Source organism: Lissotriton vulgaris, chromosome 2_2, assembly GCF_964263255.1.
Source record: "Lissotriton vulgaris chromosome 2_2, aLisVul1.2, whole genome shotgun sequence".
Lineage (NCBI taxonomy): Eukaryota > Metazoa > Chordata > Amphibia > Caudata > Salamandridae > Lissotriton > Lissotriton vulgaris.
Window position 1 is genome coordinate 2,797,785 of NC_141688.1, and position 22,840 is coordinate 2,820,624.

The 22,840-nt window shown below is 45.4% G+C and overlaps 1 protein-coding gene across 1 annotated transcript in view; it reads right to left on the reverse strand.

Moving 5' to 3' along the window:
* The window catches only part of LOC147728924 (stimulated by retinoic acid gene 6 protein-like), a 538,794-nt gene that overhangs the window by 383,274 nt on the left and 132,680 nt on the right, over positions 1-22,840 (reverse strand). Inside the window, exon 2 of the mRNA XM_086959168.1 lies at positions 767-866. Coding sequence (XP_086815294.1) covers positions 767-866 — 100 coding nt within the window. The remainder of the gene's footprint in view (positions 1-766; positions 867-22,840) is intronic.

Here is a 22,840-nt window from a genome sequence, read left to right on the forward strand (position 1 = left end):
CTGCAAACATGGAAAATTTCAATTTTCGGTTGACAAATTTCACCTGATTTTAAACCTTAAAGCAATTATGCTGGGTAAAAAGTCTGGATCATCTGCACAATAGTTGCAATCCCAATAAGAGAGCAAACTCCTGTTGTCTTCTGAGTCTGGATTACAGTGACTACTGAAATGAGTACTTCATCCTGTCAAATATTAAGCAGCTGCTCTTAACTCGCTGTACAACAAAGCACTCAAAACATGGGCTTTATTTGACTTTGTTTTTTGCCTTAAGTATATTTGATGATGATTTATGTTGGTTTCTTGTGTAATACAGTAAAATGCAAATTTGGTCACAAAATATGTACTGTGTTAACTCTCAAAGTAATACAAAGGGTTGCATGCACTAAATCTTTGTATCTATCGTTTATAATATAAATAGGACTTGATTCATTGATCATTTCATTTAAGCATGCAGTGATATCAACATGGGCTCTTATAGTACAAAACTGGCCACAAAATTAGTTTGAGTGAGAAGAGACCTTCTTTTTTGAAGGTTCCATAGCAAATGCCACATTAGCACGGTAAAACAGCTAAAATACACGCCCCATGCCCCCCTTAGATTCTCTCACTACCACTAGGCAAATGTGTTCTTCAACTCTCCAATCATGAATTATTTCTAAACACATTGCCCCCATGATGTCAGGGCCACCTTCAATGGTCAGCACCCAGTGTGGCCGCACAAGTCCCACTGCCCCAAAGCCGGCCCTGTAAGCATTTATAAACTTACTGCAGGAATGAGTGAGAAGTGGACAAACAAATTCATATGGATCATTGGCTTGCATCCTTCCACTGATGAACCATTTGGGATGTCGCTCTGTGTTCCAAGCCTTGTGAAAGAAAAAAACATAGATTTATTTAAAAAAAGGTTTTGTTTATTGAAAGGTGTATTCCAAATTATTATCCAACTTTACTACATATTAAAAAATTGTTTTTTATGATCAAAACATTTCTGATATTTTGCACTTATGACACATAGTCTTAAAAATCTTAACCTCAATTTAAGATTTAGCAAATTCCCTCCTATTTTATAGTACTTTGTCAGTGGGTTAACACATTCATAAAACCAGAATTCATGACTGTTAAATCTTTCCATGTTTATTATGTGGATATTGTCATCAGTGATGTCACTGACCATGTCATGAATGATGTAATATGTGCCATAATCAGCAGTGCAGTGTGGTGGAGTGAGTTATAGTTAGCACAACTAACTATATAACAGCTGAATTTCTCTGATTTTGTTCGAGTGAACTGTCCAACTAACTGTAACATCCCTGAAACCTGTGGTTTTTTTCAGTGAATTTCTAAGGTATTTAAATGTTCATTTCTAACTATGACGTGCCTGAAACCTATGTTTTTTTCAGTAAATTTCAGAGGTTTTTCAAATGCTAATAACATAACATCCCTGAAACCAATGTTTTTTTCAGTGAATTTCAAACGCTTTTTAAATGATCATTCCTAACTATAACGTCCCTGAAACCTAAGGTTTTTTCAGCGAATTTCAATGGTTTTTTAAATGCTAATTTTGAACTATGCCTATAGAGGTAGGACATGTGCAGCAAGAGGAAGAAAAGTGCAGAAAAAGCAAGAGAGATGCAGAAAAAAGCAACAGAAGACCAGAAAGACGAAGAAAGGTACAGAAAGAAGCAAGAGATATGCAGAAAGAACCAACAGAAGGGCAGAAAGAGGCCTTGTGGCAAAGTCATCCTGTGCCCCCAAATTTTTGAAGACTGGTACTGGTGGTACCTGACCCTGACTAAACAGGCCTGGCGATAGTGCTATGCTGAAAGACACTTAGAATACACCTACATACACTAAAGCACACTATCGGTTGGGGTAACCCTTTGATTGGCATGACATCCCTTTTAAGGCCCTAGTACATAATAGGACAGCGGAATTATAACTACCTCTAAGTCAGAGGTGCAGAAAGAGGCAAGAGAAGTGCAGAAAGAAGCAAAAGAGATGGAAAAAAAGCAAGAGTTATGCAGAAAAAGGTACGGGAGGTACACAAAGAGGCAAGAGAGGTATAGAAAGCAGGAGGGGTGCAGAAAGTAGGAAGAGAAGTGCAAAAAGAAGCAACAGATGTGCTGAAAGAGGTACAGAAGTAAAGAAAGAACCAACAGAGGTACAGAAAGAGGCAAGAGAGGTGCAGAAACAGGCAACAAAGGTGCAGAAAAAGAGGGACAGGGTACAGAAAGAGACAAGAGAGGTTCAGAAAGAGAAAAGAGGGGTGGAGAAAAAGGTAGGAGAGGTACACAAAGAGGCAAGAGAGGTACAGAAAGAGACAATAGGGGTGCAGAAAGAGGGAAAAGAAGTGCAGAAAGAGGCAAAAGAATTACTGAATGTAGCAACAAAGGTATAGAAAGAAGCAGGAGAAGTGCAGAAAGAGGCAAGTGAGGAGCAGAAAGCAGCAAGAGCAGTGCAGAAAGAACCAGCAGAGGTGCAAAAAGAAGCAAGAGCAATACAGAAAAATGTAGAAGAGGTGCACAAAGAGGCAAGAGAAGTACAGGAAGAGGGAGGAGGGGTGCAGAAAAAAGGAAGAGAAGTGCAGAAAGAAGCAACAGAGGTGCTGAAAGAGGTGCAAAGGTTGCCGAAAGAGCAAGAGAAATATAGAAAGAACCAACAAAGGTACAGAAAGAGGCAAAAGAGGTGCAGAAACAGGCAGGAAAGGTACAGAGAGAGGGAACAGGGGTGCAGAAAGAGGCAAGAGAGGTGTAGAAAGAGAAAAGAGGGGTGCAGAAAGAGGCAAGGGGGAAGCAGAAAGAAGCGAGTGAGGTACCGTAAGACGGAAGAAGGGTACAGAAAGAAGGAAGAAAAATACAGAAAGAAGTAACAGAGGTGCTGTAAGAGGCAAGAGGTGTGTGGAAAGAGGTAGGAGAGGTGCACAAAGAGGCAAGAGAGGTACAGAAAGAGGCAGAAGTGGTGCATAAAGAGGGAAGAGAAGTACAGAACGAGTCAAAAAATACTGAATGAGGAAACATAGGTGTAGAAAGAAGCAAAGGAAGTGCCGAAAGAGGCAAGTGAGGTGCCGAAAGAAGCAATAGCAGTGCAGAAAGAACCAACAGAGGTGCAAACAGAGACAAGAGGGGTACATAAAGAGGTAGAAGAGGTACAGAAAGAGGCAAGAGAGGTACAGAAAGAGGCAGAAGGGGTACAGAAAGTAGGAAGAGAAGTGCAAAAAGAAGCAACAGATGTGCTGAAAGAGGTACAGAAAGAACCAACAGAGGTACAGAAAGAGGCAAGAGAGGTGCAGAAACAGGCAACAACGGTGCAGAAAAAGAGGGACAGGGTACAGAAAGAGACAAGAGAGGTTCAGAAAGAGAAAAGAGGGGTGGAGAAAAAGGTAGGAGAGGTACACAAAGAGGCAAGAGAGGTACAGAAAGAGACAATAGGGGTGCAGAAAGAGGGAAAAGAAGTGCAGAAAGAGGCAAAAGAATTACTGAATGTAGCAACAAAGGTATAGAAAGAAGCAGGAGAAGTGCAGAAAGAGGCAAGTGAGGAGCAGAAAGCAGCAAGAGCAGTGCAGAAAGAACCAGCAGAGGTGCAAAAAGAAGCAAGAGCAATACAGAAAAATGTAGAAGAGGTGCAAAAAGAGGCAAAAGAAGTACAGTAAGAGGGAGGAGGGGTGCAGAAAAAAGGAAGAGAAGTGCAGAAAGAAGCAACAGAGGTGCTGAAAGAGGTGCAAAGGTTGCCGAAAGAGCAAGAGAAATATAGAAAGAACCAACAAAGGTACAGAAAGAGGCAAAAGAGGTGCAGAAACAGGCAGGAAAGGTACAGAGAGAGGGAACAGGGGTGCAGAAAGAGGCAAGAGAGGTGTAGAAAGAGAAAAGAGGGGTGCAGAAAGAGGCAAGGGGGAAGCAGAAAGAAGCGAGTGAGGTACAGTAAGACGGAAGAAGGGTACAGAAAGAAGGAAGAAAAATACAGAAAGAAGTAACAGAGGTGCTGTAAGAGGCAAGAGGTGTGTGGAAAGAGGTAGGAGAGGTGCACAAAGAGGCAAGAGAGGTACAGAAAGAGGCAGAAGTGGTGCAGAAAGAGGGAAGAGAAGTACAGAATGAGGCAAAAAAATACTGAAAGAAGCAGGGGAAGTGCAGAAAGAGGCAAGTAAGGTGCAGAAAGAAGCAATAGCAGTGCATAATGAACCAACAGAAGGTGTAAACAAAGGCAAGAGGGGTACAGAAAGAGGTAGAAGAGGTACAGAAAGAGGCAAGAGAGGTACAGAAAGAGGCAGAAGGGGTACAGAAAGAGGGAAGAGAAGTGCAAAAAGAAGCAACAGGTGTGCTGAAAGAGGTACAGAAGTATAGAAAGGACCAACAGAGGTACAAAAAGAGGCAAGAGAGGTGCAGAAACAGGCAACAAAGGTGCAGAAAGAAGGACGGGGTACAGAAAGAGTCAAGAGAGGTTCAGAAAGCGAAAAGAGGGGTGGAGAAAAAGGTAGGAGAGATACACAAAGAGGCAAGAGAGGTACAAAAAGAGACAATAGGGGTGCAGAAAGAGGGAAAAGAAGTGCAGAAAGAGGCAAACGAATTACTGAATGTAGCAACAAAGGTGTAGAAAGAAGCAGGAGACGTGCAGAAAGAGGCAAGTGAGGAGCAGAAAGCAGAAAGAGAAGTGCTGAAAGAACCAACAGAGGTGAAAAAAGAAGGAAGAGTGGTACAGAAAAAGATGGAAGAGTTGCACAAAGAGGCAAGAGAAGTACAGAAAGAGGCAGAAGGGTGCAGAAAGATGGAAGAGAAGTGCAGAAACAGGCAAAAGAATTGCTGAATGAAGCAACAGGGTTGTAGTAAGAAACAAGAGAAGTGCAGAAAGAAGCAAGAGCAGTGCAGAAAGAACCAGCAGAGGTGCAAAAAGAAGCAAGAGCAATACAGAAAAAGGTAGAAGAGGTGCACAAAGAGGCAAGAGAAGTACAGGAAGAGGGGGGAGGGGTGCGAAAAAAGGAAGATAAGTGCAGAAAGAAGCAACAGAGTTGCTGAAAGAGGTGCAAAGGTTGCCGAAAGAGCAAGAGAAATACAGAAAGAACCAACAGAGGTACAGAAAGTGGCAAAGAGGCACAGAAACAGGCAGGAAAGGTGCACAGAGAGGGAACAGGGGTGCAGAAAATGGCAAGAGAGATGTAGAAAGAGAAAAGAGGGGTGCAGAAAGAGGCAAGAGGGGTGCAGAAAGAGGCAAGAGGGATGCAGAAAGAAGCAAGTGAGGTACAGTAAGATGGAAGAAGGTACAGAAAGAAGGAAGAAAAATAGAGAAAAAAGTAACAGAGGTGCTGCAAGAGGCAAAAGGAGTGTGGAAAGAGGTAGGAGATTCCTCGATACAACGGCAGCAGAAGCTTGGCAACAAAGCATTTCTAATTTGCCTCTGACGACTGCACCAATAGTTTTCCTTTGCACCTGAGGTGGAAGCCGGGTGATAGCCTGCTAACATCTTTTTAATAATCACTGTCTTGGATAGTTTGTTTTGCGCCGAATCTGTGTATTTTAACTGTTATTTTTTTTGAAAGCACATACCGCATGAACAGCGCCTCTCTCCTCTTGCTCACAGACGATTAGGTTCTGTGGCCGGAGACGAGCGATCAGCCCCCCCCAGGTTTTAGGATTGAAAACTACAAGTCCCAGCGCCCTTGCGCTCTCGAAGGGACTACAAAAGGAGGAGCCGCGCCTTTGACGCGAGATTCCTCGATACAACGGCAGCAGAAGCCTGGCAACAAAGCATTTCTAATTTGCCTCTGACTACTGCGCCAATAGTTTCCTTTGCACCTGAGGCGGAAGCCTGGTGATAGCCTGCTAACATCTTTTTAATAACCACTGTCTTGGATAGTTTGTTTTGTGCCGAATCTGTGTATTTTAACTGTTATTTTTGTTAAAGCACATACTGCATGAACAGCGCCTCTCTCCTCTTGCTCACAGATGATTAGGTTCTGTGGCCGGAGACGCGCGATCTGCCCCCCCCAGGTTTTAGGATTTAAAACTACAAGTCCCAGCGCCCTTGCACTCTCGAAGGGACTACAAAAGGAGATGGACACCACTTCGCGTAGCGATCGCGAGCAGCCAGCGCGCCATAGTCGAGCCAGAGTCTAGCCAGTCTGCGCTCGTCAGCATCTCGGAGGCGGATGGCGTGGCGGGAGGGACTGGCTCAAGGCTCATCTATTCGGCATCTGACCTCCTTTCATTTAGAAAAGGTATGGGTGTGTGTCGTGTGGTCATTCCTGGGCGATGCAGAGGCAAAAGGCGGTATCCGGAATGCGATTGGATACCTGGCAATTTCCCGGTGCTGGGGGCTTCCAGCCCTAAGACCAATGTTAACGATCTGTGCCTCTTACTGAATACTTGCTCTTTGAGCAGGCATGCTCTTGATATCCACGAGCTCTTAGCTGTAGAAAAACCTGTTTGCTTAATGCTTACTGAAACTTGGCTGGGGGAGTCCTCCAATCCTGACATTGCGACTGCTATTCCTCCTGATTATGCGATTTTTAGACACGACAGATTAATTGGGAGGGGTGGAGGGGTGGCGATTGTGATCCAGAGATCTGCTGCATGTGTGGTTGTCCCTATGGAGACCATTTCCGGCTGCAAATCCCTGTTTTTTTTCTATAGCCCTATCTCCCCATCAAACCTTCTTGGGGCTCCTGGTCTACAGACCACCAGGTCAGCTCGGGTCCTTTTACGAGGATCTGCAGGCACTAGCTTCGGCGCTTTGTTTGAAGACAGGACACTGTATTGTGCTTGGGGATCTTAACATACATATGGATGTGGGTATGGATGGTGATACAATTAAAATCAATGATATCACTGCCACCCTGGACCTCATCCCCCACCTGGCTGTTCCGACTCATAACAAGGGCCACACCCTTGATCAGGTGTTCTGCACCATTCCACTTGTTATGGCCAGTCCTGTCCCTGTCCTCTGGTCGGACCCTTTTCTGATTAGGTTTCAGATTCCGGGCACTAGTAAATCACCCTGTACAACTTCGAGTCATCCTAGGCAGACTGGTCGGGCATATCAGCGGGTGACCCCAGAAAGTCTGGCACAGGCTTGCTTGGATCATCCCTGCCCTCTATCAGGAGACCTAGAGAAGGATATCGATTTGATGCAGGAGTGGCTAGTGGAGCGATTAGACGAATTAGCTCCGGCGATTGCTCTTCGGACAACCTCTAGGCGGACCTCTGCTCCTTGGTTCACGGAGGCTTTGGCGCAGTCCCGGCACAATTTTAAGGTAGCAGAGAGGCTCTGGCACCAGCAGTATGATCCTGGGGCCAAGGCTGCCTATAGGGCTACCATCAAGGTCTATCATGCGGACATTCTGGTCGAAAAGAAGAACTATTTCTCTGAAAGAATTGAGACTGCTTCAAGTTCCTGCAGGGAAATTTTCACTATTGTGAGGGAGTTTATAACTCCTAAGGCAAATGCGTCGCATCATGAGTTTTCTGAGCCGTGGGTGATCTCGCTAGCTAGCTTTTTCACCACTAAGATCAAGCGGATTCAGGACTCTTTTTCTTCCTTGGGCCCGAGTGTTGTCACCTTCCCGGGGGACCAGTTGAATTTGACAGCTGGATCTGGACTCTCTCTCACAGAGTTTCCATCTCTCTCTGACTCCGCCTCTCTGGATTTCCTGATTAAACTTAAGTCAGGCTCACCCTCTGACCCTTGCCCTGCTAAATTTCTGGCTAGAGTAGCGGGGGTTTTGAACCCGCTGATTAATCCCATCCTTAACCTGTCACTAACTAGTGGTGTGGTTCCCGCAGTTTGGAAATTGGCGATGGTTGTTCCACTCCTCACAAAGTCGGGTCTTGACCCCGAGCTCCATGCCAATTATAGGCCGATTTCCCTCCTGCCTGCTCTCGCAAAGATAGTAGAAAAGCATGTGCACACTGTGCTTTCTACTTTCCTTGAAACCCATAGCTTGCTGCACTCCACCCAGTCTGGCTTCTGGTCCAACCTAAGCACCGAGACGGCACTTTTGGAGGTCAATGAGGCCATTAAGGAAGTGCTGGATGCAGGAGGAAGGGCCATGTTGGTAATGTTAGACCTGTTGGTGGCTTTCGCCACCGTCCCTCATGAGGGTCTCCTCAGCAGGTTCCGTGAGATCGGTCTGAGGGGGACGGTGTTGAGCTGGTTTCGATCTTATTTAGCCGGTCGTCTGCAGGTGGTCTGGGCCCCCCATACTCAGCCGAAGTACCGCCTCTGGAGGTTGGAGTCCCGCAGGGTTCGGTGCTGAGCCCGACCCTCTTTAATATCTTTATGACCCCTTTGGCGGTGCTGGCGGAGTCCTTCAGGGCTCAGATCGTGTCATATGTCAATGACACCCAGCTCCTTTTCACTTGTGGGAAGGGGGCTGAGTTTGGTGGAGAGAGCATCCGTGGATGTCTTGGGGCTGTTTTCGAATGGTTCCAGCGAAACAGCCTCAAGTGCAACCCAGATAAATCCAAGGTGCTCTTCTTCGGGTGTCAGGCTGACCAGAGCTGGCAGGATTGGTGGCCGGAGAACATGTTCCCTCCTGCGTCTTCCTCTCTGGTTGCTAAGAACTTTGGGGTCAAAATTGACAACAGCTTGTCACTTAAGTCCCAGATTTGTGGATTGCCCGGCACTTGTTATGGCCTCCTTAAAATGCTACGTAAGTTCCATCCCTTGCTCCCGCTGACAAACAGGAAGACTACGGTCCAGGCTCTTATTGGTTCAAGGCTGGACTATTCGAATGTCTTATATTTGGGTCTTCCCGAATACCTACTCCAAAGACTCCAGGTGGTCCAAAACTCGGCGGCACAGGCGATTTTTGGCCTACATCGCCGAGCAAGAGCCTCGGATCTTTTATACTCCCTACACTGGCTGCCTATTCAGAAGCGGATTGTTTTTAAAGCACTGGCGCTGGCGCATAAGGCACTCCATGCTGTGGGAGCTGAATATATTCAAAAACGTCTTGCTTCTACAAACCATCTAGATCCCTAAGATCGGAATCGCTCGGCCTTGCCGTTGTCCCTGCTGTCAGGAAAGCAAGGGTGGGAGAACGCTCCTTTAAATGCTTGGTGCCCCAGCTATGGAATACCCTTCCTCTTTCACTCCGCTGTACTTCAAACCTGCTGGCCTTCAGAAAGGGTCTGAAGACGTGGCTTTATGGACAGTAATTTGTTTGCCCTTCTCTCCTTTTTGCCTGCCCTCTGTAGTCTGTTGTGGGTTAGAAAGTGCCAGGACACTCCTCGAAGTAGCCGAGCGCTATACAAGACACCCGTAACATTAACATTAACATTAACACAAAGAGGCAAGAAAGGGAACAGAAAGAGGCAGAAGGGGTGCAGAAAGAGGGAAGAGAAGTGCAGAACGAGACAAAAAAATTGCTGAATAAAGAAACAGAGGTGTAGAAAGAAGCAAGGGAAGTGCAGAAAGAGGCAAGTGAGGTGCAGAAAGAAGCAATAGCAGTGCAGAAATAACCAACAGAGGTGCAAACAGAGGCAAGAGTGGTACAGAAAAAGGCAGAAAAGGTGCACAAAGAGGCAAGAGAAGTACAGAAAGAGGGAGGAGGTATGCTGAAAAAGGAAGAGAAATGACGAAAGAAGCAACAGAGGTGCTGAAAGAGGTGCGAAGGGTGCAGAAAGAGAAAGGGAAGTTCAGTAAGAACCAACAGAGGGACCGAAAGAGGCAAAAGAGGTGCAGAAACCGCAGGAACAGTGCAGAGAGGGAACAGTGGTGCAGAAAGAGGCAAGAGAGGTATAGAAAGCGAAAAGAGGGATGCATAAAGAGGCAAGAGGGATGCAGAAAGAAGCACGTGAGGTACAGTAAGATGGAAGAGGGGTATAGAAAGAAGGAAGAAAAGTACAGAAAGAAGTAACAGAGGTGCTGCAAGAAGCAAGATGAGTGCAGAAAGAGGTAGGAGAGGTACACAAAGAGGCAAGATAGATACAGAAAGAGGCAGAAGGGTTGCAGAAAGAAGCAATGGTAGTGCAGAAAGAACCAACAGAGGTGCAATCAGTGGCAAGAGGGATGCAGAAAGAGGTAGGAGAGGTGCACAAAGAGGCAAGAGAGGTACAGAAAGTGGCAGGAGGGATACAGAATGAAGGCAGAGGAGTGCAGAAAGATGCAACAGAGGTGCTGAAAGAGGCACAAAGGGTGTAGAAAGAGCCAGAGAAGTGCAGAAAAACGCAACAGAGTTACAGAGCGAGGCGAGAGAGGTACAGAAAGAGGCAAGAAAGTTGCAGAAAGAAGGAACAGGGGTGTAGAAAGAGGCAAACGAGGTACAGAAACAGGTGGGAAAGGTGCAGAAAGAGGAAACATGGGTGCAGAAAGAGACAAAAGGGGTGCAGAAAGAGGCAAGTTAGGTGTAGAAAGAGGCAACAGAAGTGTACAAATATGTAAGAGAGGTATAGAAACAAGCAAAAGAAGTGCAGAAAGAGGTAAGAGAATTACTGAAAGAAGCAACAGAGGTGTGGAAAGAAGCAAGAGAAGTGCAGAAAGAGGAAACTGGGGTGCAGAAAGAGGGTGAAGAAATTGACAAGAGAACAGCAGAAAGAGGCACGAGGGATGTATAAAAGGGAAGAAGCGGGCATAGAGAAGCAATGGAGGTGCATAAAAAAGCAAGAAGTGCAGAAAGAGACAAGAGAGGTGCAGAAAGGGGAAAGAGAGGATCCATTAGAGGCAAGGGGAGTGCAGAAACAGGCAAAAGAAATGCACAAAGAGGCAAGAGAGACGAAGAAAGAGGTAAGAGAGGTGCAGAAAGAGGCAAGAAGGGTACAGACAGAAGAAAGTAAGGTGCAGAAAGAGGCAAGAAAATTGCTGAAAGAAGCAACAGAACCAAGAAAAGTACAGAAATAGGCATGTGAGTATCAGAAAAAAGCAAGAGTAGTGCAGATAGTACCAAAAGACGTGCAAAAAGAGGCAAGAGAAGTACAGAAAGAAGCAATAGACGTGCAGAAAGAGGCACTTGAGGGGGAGAAAGAGGCAAGGAAGTACAGAAAGGGGCTTGAAAAGTGCAGAAAGAGGAAAGCGAAGTGCCAAAAGGGGCAGAAGAGGTACAGAAGGAAGAGAGTAAGGTGTAGAAAGAGGCAATGGAGGTTTAGAAAGAAGCCAGAGGGTGTAGAAAAAGGTAGGAGAGGTGCACAGAGGCAAGAGAGGTACAGAAAGAGGCAGGAGGGGAGCAGAAAGAAGCACAAGACGTGCAGCAAAAGGCAAGTGAGGTGCAGAAAAAGCAATAGTAGCGCAGAAAGAACCAACAGAGATGCAGAAAACATCAAGAGCAGTACAGAAACAGGTAGAAGAGGTGCAAAAAATAGGCAAAAGAGGAACAGAAAGTGGGAGGAGGGATGCAGAAAGAAGGAAGAGAAGTGTAGAAAGAACCAACAGAAGTACATAAATAGACAAAAGAGGTACAGAAACAGGCAGGAAAGGTGCAGAAAGAGGCAAGAGAGGTGTATAATGAGAAAAGCGGGTACAGAAAGAGGAAAAAAGGGTGCTGAAAAAAGCAAGTGGAGTGTTGAAAGAGGCAACAGAGCTGCATAAAGACGCAAGAGAGGTATAGAAACAAGCAAAAGAAGTGCGGAAAGAGGCAAGAGATTTGCTGAAATAAGCAAGAGTGGTGCAGAAAATGACAAGAGAACAGCAAAAAAAGGGAAGAGAACAGCGGAAAGAGGCAAGAGGGATGCTAAAAAGTATGGCATAGTACAGAAAGAACCAAGAGGAATGCAGAAAGAGGCAAGAGGGGTGCAGAAAGACGCAAGAGAGGTTCATAAAGAGGCAATGGAAGTGCAGAAACAGGCAAGAGAAATGCACAAACAGGAAAAAGAGGAGCAGAAAGAGGCAAGAGAGGTGTTGAATAAAAGGGTAGAATGGTACAGAAAGAAGCAAGAGAAGTGCAGTAGAAGCAAGAGAAGTGCAGAAAGAGACAAGAGAGCTGCAGAAAGATGCAAGAGAGTTTAAGAAAGAGGCAAGGGAAGTTCAGAAACAGGCAAGAGAAATGCACAAACAGGCAAAGGCGGAGCAGAAAGAAGCAAGAGAGGTGTATGACGCAGCTAGAGAAGTGCAGAAAGAAGCAAGATCAGTGCAAAAAGAACCAACAGATTTTCAGAAAGAAGCAGGAGGGATGCAGAAAGAGGCAAGTGAAGTGCTGACGTAGACAATTGAGGTGCAGAAGGAAGAAAGTGAGGTGTAGAAAGAGGCAAGTGAGGTTCAGAAAGAGGCAAGAGGGGTGCAAAAAAAGGTAGGAAAGGGGCACAAACATGCAAGAGAGGTACAGAAAGAGGCAGGAGGGGGTTAGAAAGAAGAAAGGGAAGTACAGAGAGAAGCAACAGAGGTGCTGAAAGAGGCACGAAGGGTGCAGAAAATAAATAGAAAACAGCAGAAAGAGGCAAGAGACCAGCAGAAAGAGGGAAGAGAACTGCAGAAAGTACCAACAGAGGTACAGAAAGCAACAAAAGAAGTTTAGAAAGAGGCAGCAGCGGTGCAGAAACAGGCAGAAGAGGTGCCGAAAGAGGGAACAGGGGTACAGAAAGAGAGAATAGAGGTGCTGAAAGAGGCAAGAGGGATGCAGAAATTTGCATGAGAGGTGCAGAAAGAAGCGAGATCAGTGCAGTAAAAACAACAGAGGTGTAAAAGGAGGCAAGAGGAGTACATAAAGAGGCAAAATAAGAGCAGAAACAAGCAAGAAATGTGGAAAGAGGCTAGAGGGGTACAGATAGAGGCAAGAGAGGTGCAGAAAGAAGCAAGAGAGGCACACAAAGAGGGAAGAAGGGTGCAGAAAGAGGCAAGTGGGGTGTAGAAAGATACAAGAGAGATGTAGAAAGAAGCAAAAGCAGTACAGAAAGAGCCAACAGAGGTGCAGAAAGAGGCATGGGGTATAGCAAGAGGTAGGAGGGGTACATAAAGAAAGAAGAGAAGTGCAGAAAGAGGCAACAGAATTGCTGTAATAAGCAATAGATGTACAGAAAGAAGCAAGAGAAGTATAGAAATAACCAACAGAAGTGCAAAAAGAAGGAAGAGCAGTACAGAAAAAGGTAGAAGAGGTGCACAAAGAGGCAAGAGCTATACAGAAGGAGGCAGGAGGGGTGCAGAAAGAAGGAAGAGAAGTGCAGAACGAGGCAAAAGAATTGCTAAAAGAAGCAATAGAGGTATAGAAAGAAGCACAGGAAGTGTTGATAGAGGCAAGTGAGGTACTGAGGTGCAAGAGCAGTGTAGAAATTAACAACAGAGGTGCAAAAAGAAGCAAGAACGGTACACAAAAAGGTAGACGAGGTGCACAAAGAGGGAAGAAGGGTACAGAAAGAGGCAAGGAGGGGTACAGAAAGAGGCAGGAGGGGTACAGAAAGAAAGAAGAGAAGTGCAGAAAGAGGCAAGAGAATTGCTGAAATAAGCAATAGAGGTACAGAACGAAGCAAGAGAAGTATAGAAATTACCAACAGAGGTGTAAAAAGAAGCGAGAGCGGTACACAAAAAGGAAGAAGAGGTGCACAAAGAGGCAAGAGAGGTACAGTCAGAGCAAGAGAAGTGCAGAAAGAACCAACAGAGTTACAGAAAGAGCCAAAAGAGGCACAGAAACATGCAGAAAAGGTACAAAAAGATGGAACAGGGGTGCAGAAAGAGGCAAGAGGGGTACGTGCTGAAATAGAAAAGAGGGGTGGAGAATTAGGCAAGAGGGGTGCATAAAGAAGGAAGTGAGGTGAAGAATGAGGCAACAGAGGTGCATAAAGATGTAAAAGAGTTGCAGAAACAAGCAAACGAAGTGCAGAAAGAGGCAAGAGAATTACTGAAAGAAGCAACAGATGTGTGGAAGAAGCCAGAGAAGTTCAGAAAGAGGCAAGTGAGGAGCATAAAGAGGCAAGAGGGGTACAAAACAAGGAAAGGGAAGTGCAGAAACAGGCAAGAGAAATGGACAAAGAGGCAAGAGAAAAGCAGAAAGAGGAAAGAGCTGTGTATAAAGAAGCAAGAGAAGTGCAGAAATAGGCTGGAGGGGTGTAAAAAGAAGTAAGTAAGGTACATAAAGAGTAAAGAGATTTGCTGAAAGAATCAACAGAGGTGTAGAAAGTACTAAGAGAAGTGCAGAAAGAGGACAGTAAAGTGCAGAAAGAAGCAATAGCAGTGCAGAAAGAACCAACACAGGTGCCTACCGAAGCAAGAGGGGTGCAGTAAGAGGTAGGAGTGGTGTAGAAAGAGGAAAGAGAGGTGCAGAAACAGGCAGGACAGGTGCAGAAAGAAGGGAACAGGGGTGCAGAAAGAAGCAAGAGAGGCAAAGAAAGAGGAGAGAGGGGTGGAGAAAGAGGCAATAGGGGTGCAGAAAAAAGCAAATTAGGTGCAGAAAGACGGAAGAGGGGTACAGAAAGAAGGAAGATAAGTGCCGAAACAAGCAACAGAGGTAGTGAAAGAGGCAAGAGGAGTGCAGAAAGATGTAGGAGAGGTGCAGAAAGAGGCAAAAGATGTGCAGAAATAGGCAGGAGGGGTGCAAAAAGAAGCAAACGACGTGCAGAAAGAGCAAAGAGAATTGCTGAAAGAAGCAACAGAGGTATAGAAAGAACCAACAGAAGTGCAGAAAGAGGGAAGTGAGGTATATAAACAAGCAATAGCAGTGCAGAAAGAAAGAACCAACAGAGGTGCTAAAAGAGACAAGAGGGGTGCAGAAAGAGATAGGAGAGGTGCAGAATGAAGGAAGAGAAGTGCAGAACGAAGCAACAGAGGTGCTGAAAGAGGAGCACAGGTCGCAGAAAGGGCAACAGCAATGCAGGAATAACCAACAGAGGTACAGAAAGAGGCAAAAGAGGTACCGGAACAGGCAGGAAAGGTGCAGAAAAGGGAACAGGGGTGCAGAAAGAGGCAAAAGAGGTACAGAAGGAGAAAAGAGGGGTGCACAAAGTAGCAAGAGGGATGCAGAAAGAAATAAGTGAGGTGCAGAAAGACAGATGAGCGGTACAGAGAGACGGCAGAAAAGTAAAGAAAGAAGCAACAGGGGTGCTGAAAGTGGCAAGAGGAGTGCATAAAGGGATAGGAGAGGTGCACAAAGATTCAAGAGAGGTACAGAATGAGGCATAAGTGGTACAAAAAGAAGGAAGTGAAGTGCAGAAAAAGGCAAAAGAATTGCTCACAGAAGCAACAGAGATGTAGAAAGGAGCAAAAGAAGTGCAGAAAGAGGCATGTGAGGGGCAGAAAGAAGCAAAAGCAGTGCAGAAAGAACCAACAGAGGTGCAAAAAGAAGCAATAGCAGTACAGTAAAAGGTAGAAGAGGTGCACAAAGAGGCAAGAGAGGTACAGAAAGAGGCAGGAGGAGTGCAGAAAGAAGGGAGGGAAGTGCAGTAGGAAACAACAGATTTACAGAAAGAGGCAAAAGAGGTACAAAAACAGGCAGGAAAGGTGCAGAAAGAGGGAACAGGGGTGCAGAAAGAGGCAAGAGAGGTGTGTGCAGAAAATGAAAAGAGGGGTGCAGAAAGAGGCAAGAGGGATGCAGAAAGAAGCAAGTGAGTTGTAGAAAGAGGCAGCAGAGGTACATAAAGACGCAAGAAAGACAAACAAGCACAATAAGTGCAGAAAGAGGTACGAGTATTACTTAAAGAAGCAACAGAGGAGTGGGAAGAAGCAATAGAAGTACATAAAGAGGCAAGTGAGGTGCAGAAATAGGCAAGAGGGTAAAGAAAATGCCAAGAGAACAGCAGAAAGAGGCACGAGGGATGCAAAAAAGGGAAATAGGGTGCATAAAGAAAAAAGAGAGGTGTAGAAAGAAACAAGAAGTGTATAAAGAGGCAAGAGAGGTGCAGAAAGAGGCAGGAAATGCACAAAGAGGCAAGAGAAGAGCAGAAATAGGCAGGAGGGGTGTAGAAAGGAGCAAGTGAAGTGCAGAAAGAGGAAAGAGAATCGTTGAGGTGCATTAAGAAGCAACAGCAGTATAGAAAGAACCAACAGAGATGGAAACAGAGGCAAGAGGGGTGCGTGCAGAAAGAAGCAGGAGGGGTACAGAATATAGGAAGAGAAGTGCACAAAGAAGCAACAGAGGTGCTGAAAGAGACGCAAAGGGTGCAGAAAGAGTTAGAGGAGTAGAGAAAAAGGCAACAGAGGTAAAGGAAGAGGCAAGCGAGGTGCAGAAACATGCATGAAAGGTGAAAAAAGAGGGAACAGTGGTGCAGAAAGAGGCACGAGAGAATCAGAAAGAGGGGAGAGGAATACAGAAATAGGCAAGAGGTGTGCAGAAAGAAGCAAGTTAGGTGCAAAAAGACGGAAGAGGGGTACAGAAAGAAGGAAGAGAAGTGCAGAAAGAAGCAACAGAAGTGGTGAAAGAGGGATGAGGAATTCAGAAAGAGGGAAGTGAGGAATACAGAGGTGCAAAAAGGGGCAATAGGGGTGCAGAAAGGGGTAGGAGAGGTGCAGAATGAAGGAAGAGGAGTGCAGAAAGAAGCAACAGAGGTACTCAAAGGGGCACAAAGGGTGCAGAAAGAGCAACAGAAGTGCAGAAAAAAGCAACAGAGGTACAGAAAGAGTCAAGAGAGGTACAGAAACAAGCAGGAAAGGTGTAGAAAGAGGGAACAGCGGTGCAGAAAGAAGCAAGAGAGATACAGAAAGATGGGGGGTGCTGAAAGAGACAAGACAAGCACAGAAAGAAGCAAGTTAGGAGCACAAAGACGGAAGAGGGGTATAGAAAGAAGGAAGAAAAGTGCAGAAAGAAGCAACAGAGGTGGTAAAAGAGGCAAGAGGACTGCATAAAAAGATAGGAGAGGTGCAAAAAGAGGCAAGAGAGGTGCAGAAAGAGACAGGAGGGGTACAGAAAGAAGTAAGAGCAGTGCAGAAAGAGGTAAAAGAATTGCTGAAAGAAGAAACACTAGTGTAGAAAGAGGCAAGAGAAGTGCAGAATGAGGCAAGTGAGGTACAGAAAGAAGCAATAGCAGTGCAGAGAGAGTGCAAAAAGGACCAACAGAGTTACAGAAAGAGGCAAAAGGTGCAAAAAGAGGAAACATGGTTGCAGAAAGAGGCAAGAGAGGTGCGTGCAGAAATAGAAAAGACGGTTGCTGAAAGAGGCAAGAGGGGTGCAGAAAGAAGCAAATGAGGTGTAGAAAGAGGCAACAGAGGTGCATAAAGCCGCAAGAGAGGTGGAGAAACAAGCAAAAGAAGTGCAGAAAGAGATAAAAGAATTGCTGAAAGCAGCAAGAGAGATCCAGAAAATCACAAGAGAACTGCAAAAAAAGGCAAGAGAACAGCAGAAAGAGGCAAGAGGGATGCTAAAAAGTATAGAATGGTGCAGAAAGAAGCAAGAGAAGTGCAGAAAGAGGCAAAATAGGTGCAGAAAGATGCAAGAGAGGTTCGTAGAGAGGCAAGGGAAGTGCAGAAACAGGCAAGAGAAATGCACGAACAGGAAAAAGAGGAGCAGAAAGAGGCAAGAGAGGTGTAGAATAAAAGGGTAGAATGGTACAGAAAGAAGCAATAGAGATGCAGAAGCAATAGAAGTGCAGAAAGAGGAAAGAGAGGTGCAGAAAGACGCAAGAGATGTTCAGAAAGAGGCAAGGGAAGTTCAGAAACAGGCAAGAGAAATGCACAAACAGGCAAAGGATGAGCAGAAAGAGGCAAGAGAGGTATATGAAGAAGCTAGAAAAGTGCAGAAAGAAGAGGAAGCAGTGCAGAAAGAACCAACAGATTTGCAGAAATAGACAGGAGGGATGCAGAAAGAGGCAAGTGAAGTGCTGAAATAGGCAATAGAGGTGCAGAAGGAAGAGAGTAAGGTGCAGAAAGAGGCAAGTAAAGTTCAGAAAGAGGCAAGTGGGGTGCAGAAAAAGGTAGGAGAGGTGCACAAAGAGGCAGGAGAGGTACATAAAGAGGCAGGAGGGGGCTAGAAAGAAGAAAGGGAAGTACAGAAAGAAGCAACAGAGGTGTTGAAAGAGGCACGAAGGATGCAGAAAGAAGGAAGAGGAGCGGAGAAGGAACCAACAGAGGTACAGAAAGCAACAAAAGAAGTTCAGAGAGAGGCAGCAGCATTGCAGAAACAGGCAGAAGAGGTGCAGAAAGAGGGGACAGGGATGCAGGAAGAGGGAATAGAGGTGCTGAAAGAGGCAAGATCAGTGCAGGAAAAAACAACAGAGGTGGAGAAGGAGGCAAGAGGATTACATAAAGAGGCAAAATAAGAGCAGAAACAAGCAAGAGATGTGGAAAGAGGGTAGAGGGGAGCAGATAGAGGCAAGAGAGGTGCAGAAAGAGGCAAGAGAGGTACAAAACAAGGAAAGGGAAGTGAAGAAACAGGCAAGAGAAATGCACAAAGAGGCATGAGAGGAGCATAAAGAGGAAAGAGCTGTGTTTAAAGAAGCAGGAGAAGTGCAGAAATAGGCAGGAGGGGTGTAGAAAGAAGCAGGTAAGGTACAGAAAGAGGAAAGAGATTTGCTGAAAGAAGCAACAGAGGTGTAGAAAGAACTAAGAGAAGTGCAGAAAGAGGCCAGTAAGGTGAAGAAAGATCCAACAGAGGTGCAAACAGAGGCAGGAGAGGTGTAGAAAGAGGCAAGAGAGGTACAGGAACAGGCAAGAAAGGTGCACAAAGAAGGGAACAGGAGTGTAGAAAGATGTAGGAGAGGTGCAGAAAGAGGCAAAAGATGTGCAGAAATAGGCAGGAGGGGTGCACAAAGAAGCAAGCAACATGCAGAAAGAGAAAAGAGAATTGCTGAAAGAAGCAACAGAGGTGTAGAGAGAACCAAGAGAAGTGCAGAAAGAGGGAAGTGAGGTGTATAAACAAGTGATAGCAGTGCAGAAAGAAAGAAACAACAGAGGTGCTAAAAGAGACAAGGAGGGGGCAGAAAGAGATAGGAGAGGTGCAGAATGAAGGAATGAAGGAAGAGAAGTGCAGAAAGAAGCAACAGAGGTGTTGAAAGAGGTGCAAAGGTTGCAGAAAGGACAAAAGAAGTACAGAAAGGACCAACAGAGGTACAAAAAGAGGCAAAAGAGGTACAGAAACAGACAGGAACGGTGTAGAAAAGGGAACAGGGGTGCAGAAAGAGGCAAAAGGGGTACAGACAGAGAAAAGAGGGGTGCAGAAAGGGGCAAGAGGGATGCAGAAAGAAGCAAGTGAGGTACAGAAAGACAGATGAGAGGTACAGAGAGACAGACGAAACGTACTGAAAGAAGCAACAGGGATGTTGAAAGTGGTAAGAGGAGTGCAGAAAGAGATAGGAGATGTGCACACAGATTCAAGAGAGGTACAGAATGAGGCAGAAGGGGTGCATAAAGAAGGAAGAGTAGTGCAGAAAAAGGCAAACAAATTGCTCAAAGAAGCAACAGAGCAACAGAGATATAGAAAGGAGCAAGAGAAGTGGAGAAAGAGGCATGTGAGGGGCAGAAAGAAGCAAAAGCAGTGCAGATAGAACCAACAAAGGTGCAAAAAGAAGCAATAGCAGTACAGTAAAAGGTAGAAGAGGTGCACAAAGAGGATAGAAAGGTACAGAAAGAGGCAGGAAGTGTGCTGAAAGAAGGGAGAGAAGTGCAGAAAGAAGCAACAGAGGTGCTGACAAATGTGCAAAGGGTGCAGAAAGAGTAACAGAAGTATAGAAAGAACCAACAGAGTTACAGAGAGAGGCAAAAGAGGTACAGAAACAGGCAGTAAAGTTGCAGAAAGAGGTAACAGGGATGTAGAAAGAAGCAAGTGAGGTGTAGAAAGAGGCAGCAGAGGTGCATGAAGACACAAGAAAGGCGCAGAAACAAGCACAAAAAGTGCAGAAAGAGGCAAGAGTTTTATTTAAAGAAGCAACAGAGGTGTGGAAAGAAGCAAGAGAAGTACAATAGGAGGCACGTGAGGTGCAGAAAGATGCAATCAATGTGAAGAAAATGCCAAGAGAATAGCAGAAAGAGGCATGAAGGATGCAAAAAGGGAAGAGGGGTGCATAAAGAAAAAAGAGAGGTGCAGATTTTTAGAGGCACGAGGGATGCAAAAAAGGGAAGAAGGGTGCATATAGAAAATAGAGAAATGTAGAAAGAAACATGAACTTTAGAAAGAGGCAAGAGAGGTGTTGAAATAGGCACAAAAGGTTCAGAAAGAGGCAAGGGAAGTACAGAAACAGGCAAGAGAAATGCACAAAGAGGCAAGAGAAGAGCAGAAATAGGCAGGACGGGTATAGAAAGGAGCAAGTGAGGTGCAGAAAGAGAAAAGAGAATCGTCCAGAAAGAAGCTAAAGCAGTATAGAAAGAACCAACAGTGATGCAAACAGAGGCAAGAAGGGTGCGTGCAGAAAGAGGCAGGAGGGATAAAGAATATAGGAAGAGTAGTGCACAAAGAAGCAACAGATGTGCTGAAAGAGACGCGAAGGGTGCAGAAAGAGCCAGAGAAGGACAAAAAAAGGCAACAGAAGTAAAGAAAGAGGCAAGAGAGGTGCAGAAACAGGCAGGAAAGGTGTAGAAAGAGGGAACAGTGGTACAGAAAGAGGCAAGAGAGATGCAGAAAGAGGGGAGAAGAGTACAGAAAGGAAGAGAAGTGCAGGAAGAAGCAAAAGAAGTGGTGAAAGAGGCAGGAGGAGTGCAGAAATAGGCAGGGGGTATAAAAAAAAGCAAGTGACATGCAAAAAGAGGAAAGAGAATTACTGAAAGAAGCGAGAAGTGTAGAAAGAGGCAAGAGAGGTATAGAAAGAGGCAAGAGAGGTACAAAACAAAGAAAAGGAAAAGCAGAAACAGGCAAGAGACATGAACAAAGAGGCAAGAGAGGAGCAGAAAGAGGATAGAGCTGTGTATCAAGAAGCAAGAGAAGTGCATAAATAGGCAGGAGGGGTGTAGAAAGATGCAAGTAAGGTACAGAAAGAAGAAAGAGAGTTGCTGAAGAAGCAACAGAGGTATATAAAGAACCAAGAGAAGTGCTGAAAGTGGACAGTAAGGTGCTGAAAGAAGCAATAGCAGTGCAGATAGAACCAACAGAGGTGCAAAACAAGGGCACGAGGGTTGCAGTAAGAGGTAGGAGAGGTATAGAAAGAGGCAAAAGAGGTGCAGAAACCTGCATGAAATGTGCAGAAAGAAGGGAATAGGGGTGCAGAAAGAGGCAAGAGAGGTGCACAAAGAGGGGAGAGGGGTGGAGGAAGAGGCAAGAGGGGTACAGAAAAAAGCAGATTAGGTGCAGAAAGACAGAAGAGGGGTACAGAAAGGAAGATATGTGTAGAAAGAAGCAACAGAGGTGGTGAAAGAGGCAAGAGGAGTGCAGAAAGATGTAGGGAGGTGCAGAAAGAGGCAAAAGATGTGCAGAATTAGGCAGGAGGGATGCAAAAAGAAGCAAGCGACGTGCAGAAAGAGGAAAGAGAATTGCTGAAAGAAGCAACAGAGGTGTAGAAAGAACCAAAAGAAGTGCAGAAAGAGGGAAGTGAGGTGTATAAACAAGCAATAGCAGTGCAGAAAGAAAGAACCAACAGAGGTGCTAAAAGAGACAAGAGAGGTGCAGAAAGAGATAGGAGAGGTGCAGAATGAAGGAAGAGAAGTGCAGAAAGAAGCAACAGAGGTGCTGAAAGATGGGCCAAAGTCGCAGAAAGGGCAACAGAAGTACAGAAAGAACCAACAGAGGTACAGAAAGAGTTAAAAGAGATACAGAAACAGGCAGGAAAGGTGCAGAAAAGGGAGCAGGGGTGCAGAAAGAGGTAAAAGGGGTACAGAAAGAGAAAAGAAGGGTGCAGAAAGAGGCAAAAGGGATGCAGAAAGAAGCAAGTGAGGTGCAGAAAGACAGATGAGGGTACAGAGAGACGGATGAAAAGTACAGAAAGAAGCAACAGGGTTGTTGAAAGTGGCTAGAGGAGTGCAGAAAGAGATAGGAGAGGTGCACAAAGATTCAATAGAGGTAAAATAATTGCTCAAAGAAGCAACAGAGGTGTAGAAAGGAGCAGGAGAAGTGCAGAAAGAGGTACATGAGGGGCAGAAAGAAGCAAAAGCAGTGCAGAAAGAACCAACAGAGGTGCAAAAAGAAGCAATAGCGGTACAGTAAAAGGTAGAAGAGGTGCACAAAGAGGCAAGAGAGTTACAGAAAGAGGCAGGAAGAGTGCAGAAAGAAGGAAGAGAAGTACAGAAAGAACCAACAGAGTTACAGAAAGAGGCAAAAGAGAAAAAGTCAGGAAAGGTGCAAGAAGAGGTAACAAGGGTGCAGAAAGTGGGAAAAGAGGTATGTGCAGAAATAGAAAAAAAGGAATGCAAAAAGAGGCAAGAGAGATGCAGATAGAAGCAAGTGAAGTGTAGAAAGAGTCAGCAGAGGTGCATGAAGAATGAATGAATTAATGAATTTGTACTTGTAAAGCGCACTGCTGCCCCACCAAAGGGGCATCCTGGCTCTGTACTCATACCACTGTGGAACCCTTCCTGGATTTTCCCTGTGAAATGTCCACTCCTGGGCACCCCCAAGGTGAAGCCAGGCATCCCAGCGCTGTTGGGCCAATTGTGGAGATTAAGCAAGATATTGCCAGAGTTGCAGAGTGGGACCCATGATTAGAATAGGCACCGAGGCAAGAATTATCAGGTCTGAGGAAATTGTGCCTAGGACCCGCCAAGGTGGGAATTGAACCCTGGTCCCGGGCCTGACCTCTGCAACAGGGTCTGCCGCTCTAACCATTGAGCCACACTTCTCCACAAGTAGACGCAAGAAAGGTGCAGAAACACGCACAAAAAGTGCAGAAAGAGGCAAGAGTATTACTTAAAAAAGCAACAAGGGTGTAGAAAGAAGCAAGAGAAGTACAGAAAGAGGCTAGTGAGGTGTAGAAAGAGGCAAGAGAGGTGAAGAAAATACCAAGAGAACAGAATAAAGAGGCACGAGGGATGCAAAAAAGGAAGAAGGGTGCATAAAGAAAAAAGAGAGGTGCAGAAAGAAACAAGAAGTGTAGAAAGAGGCAAGAGAGGTGCAAAAAATAGGAAAGAAAGGTTCAGAAAGAGG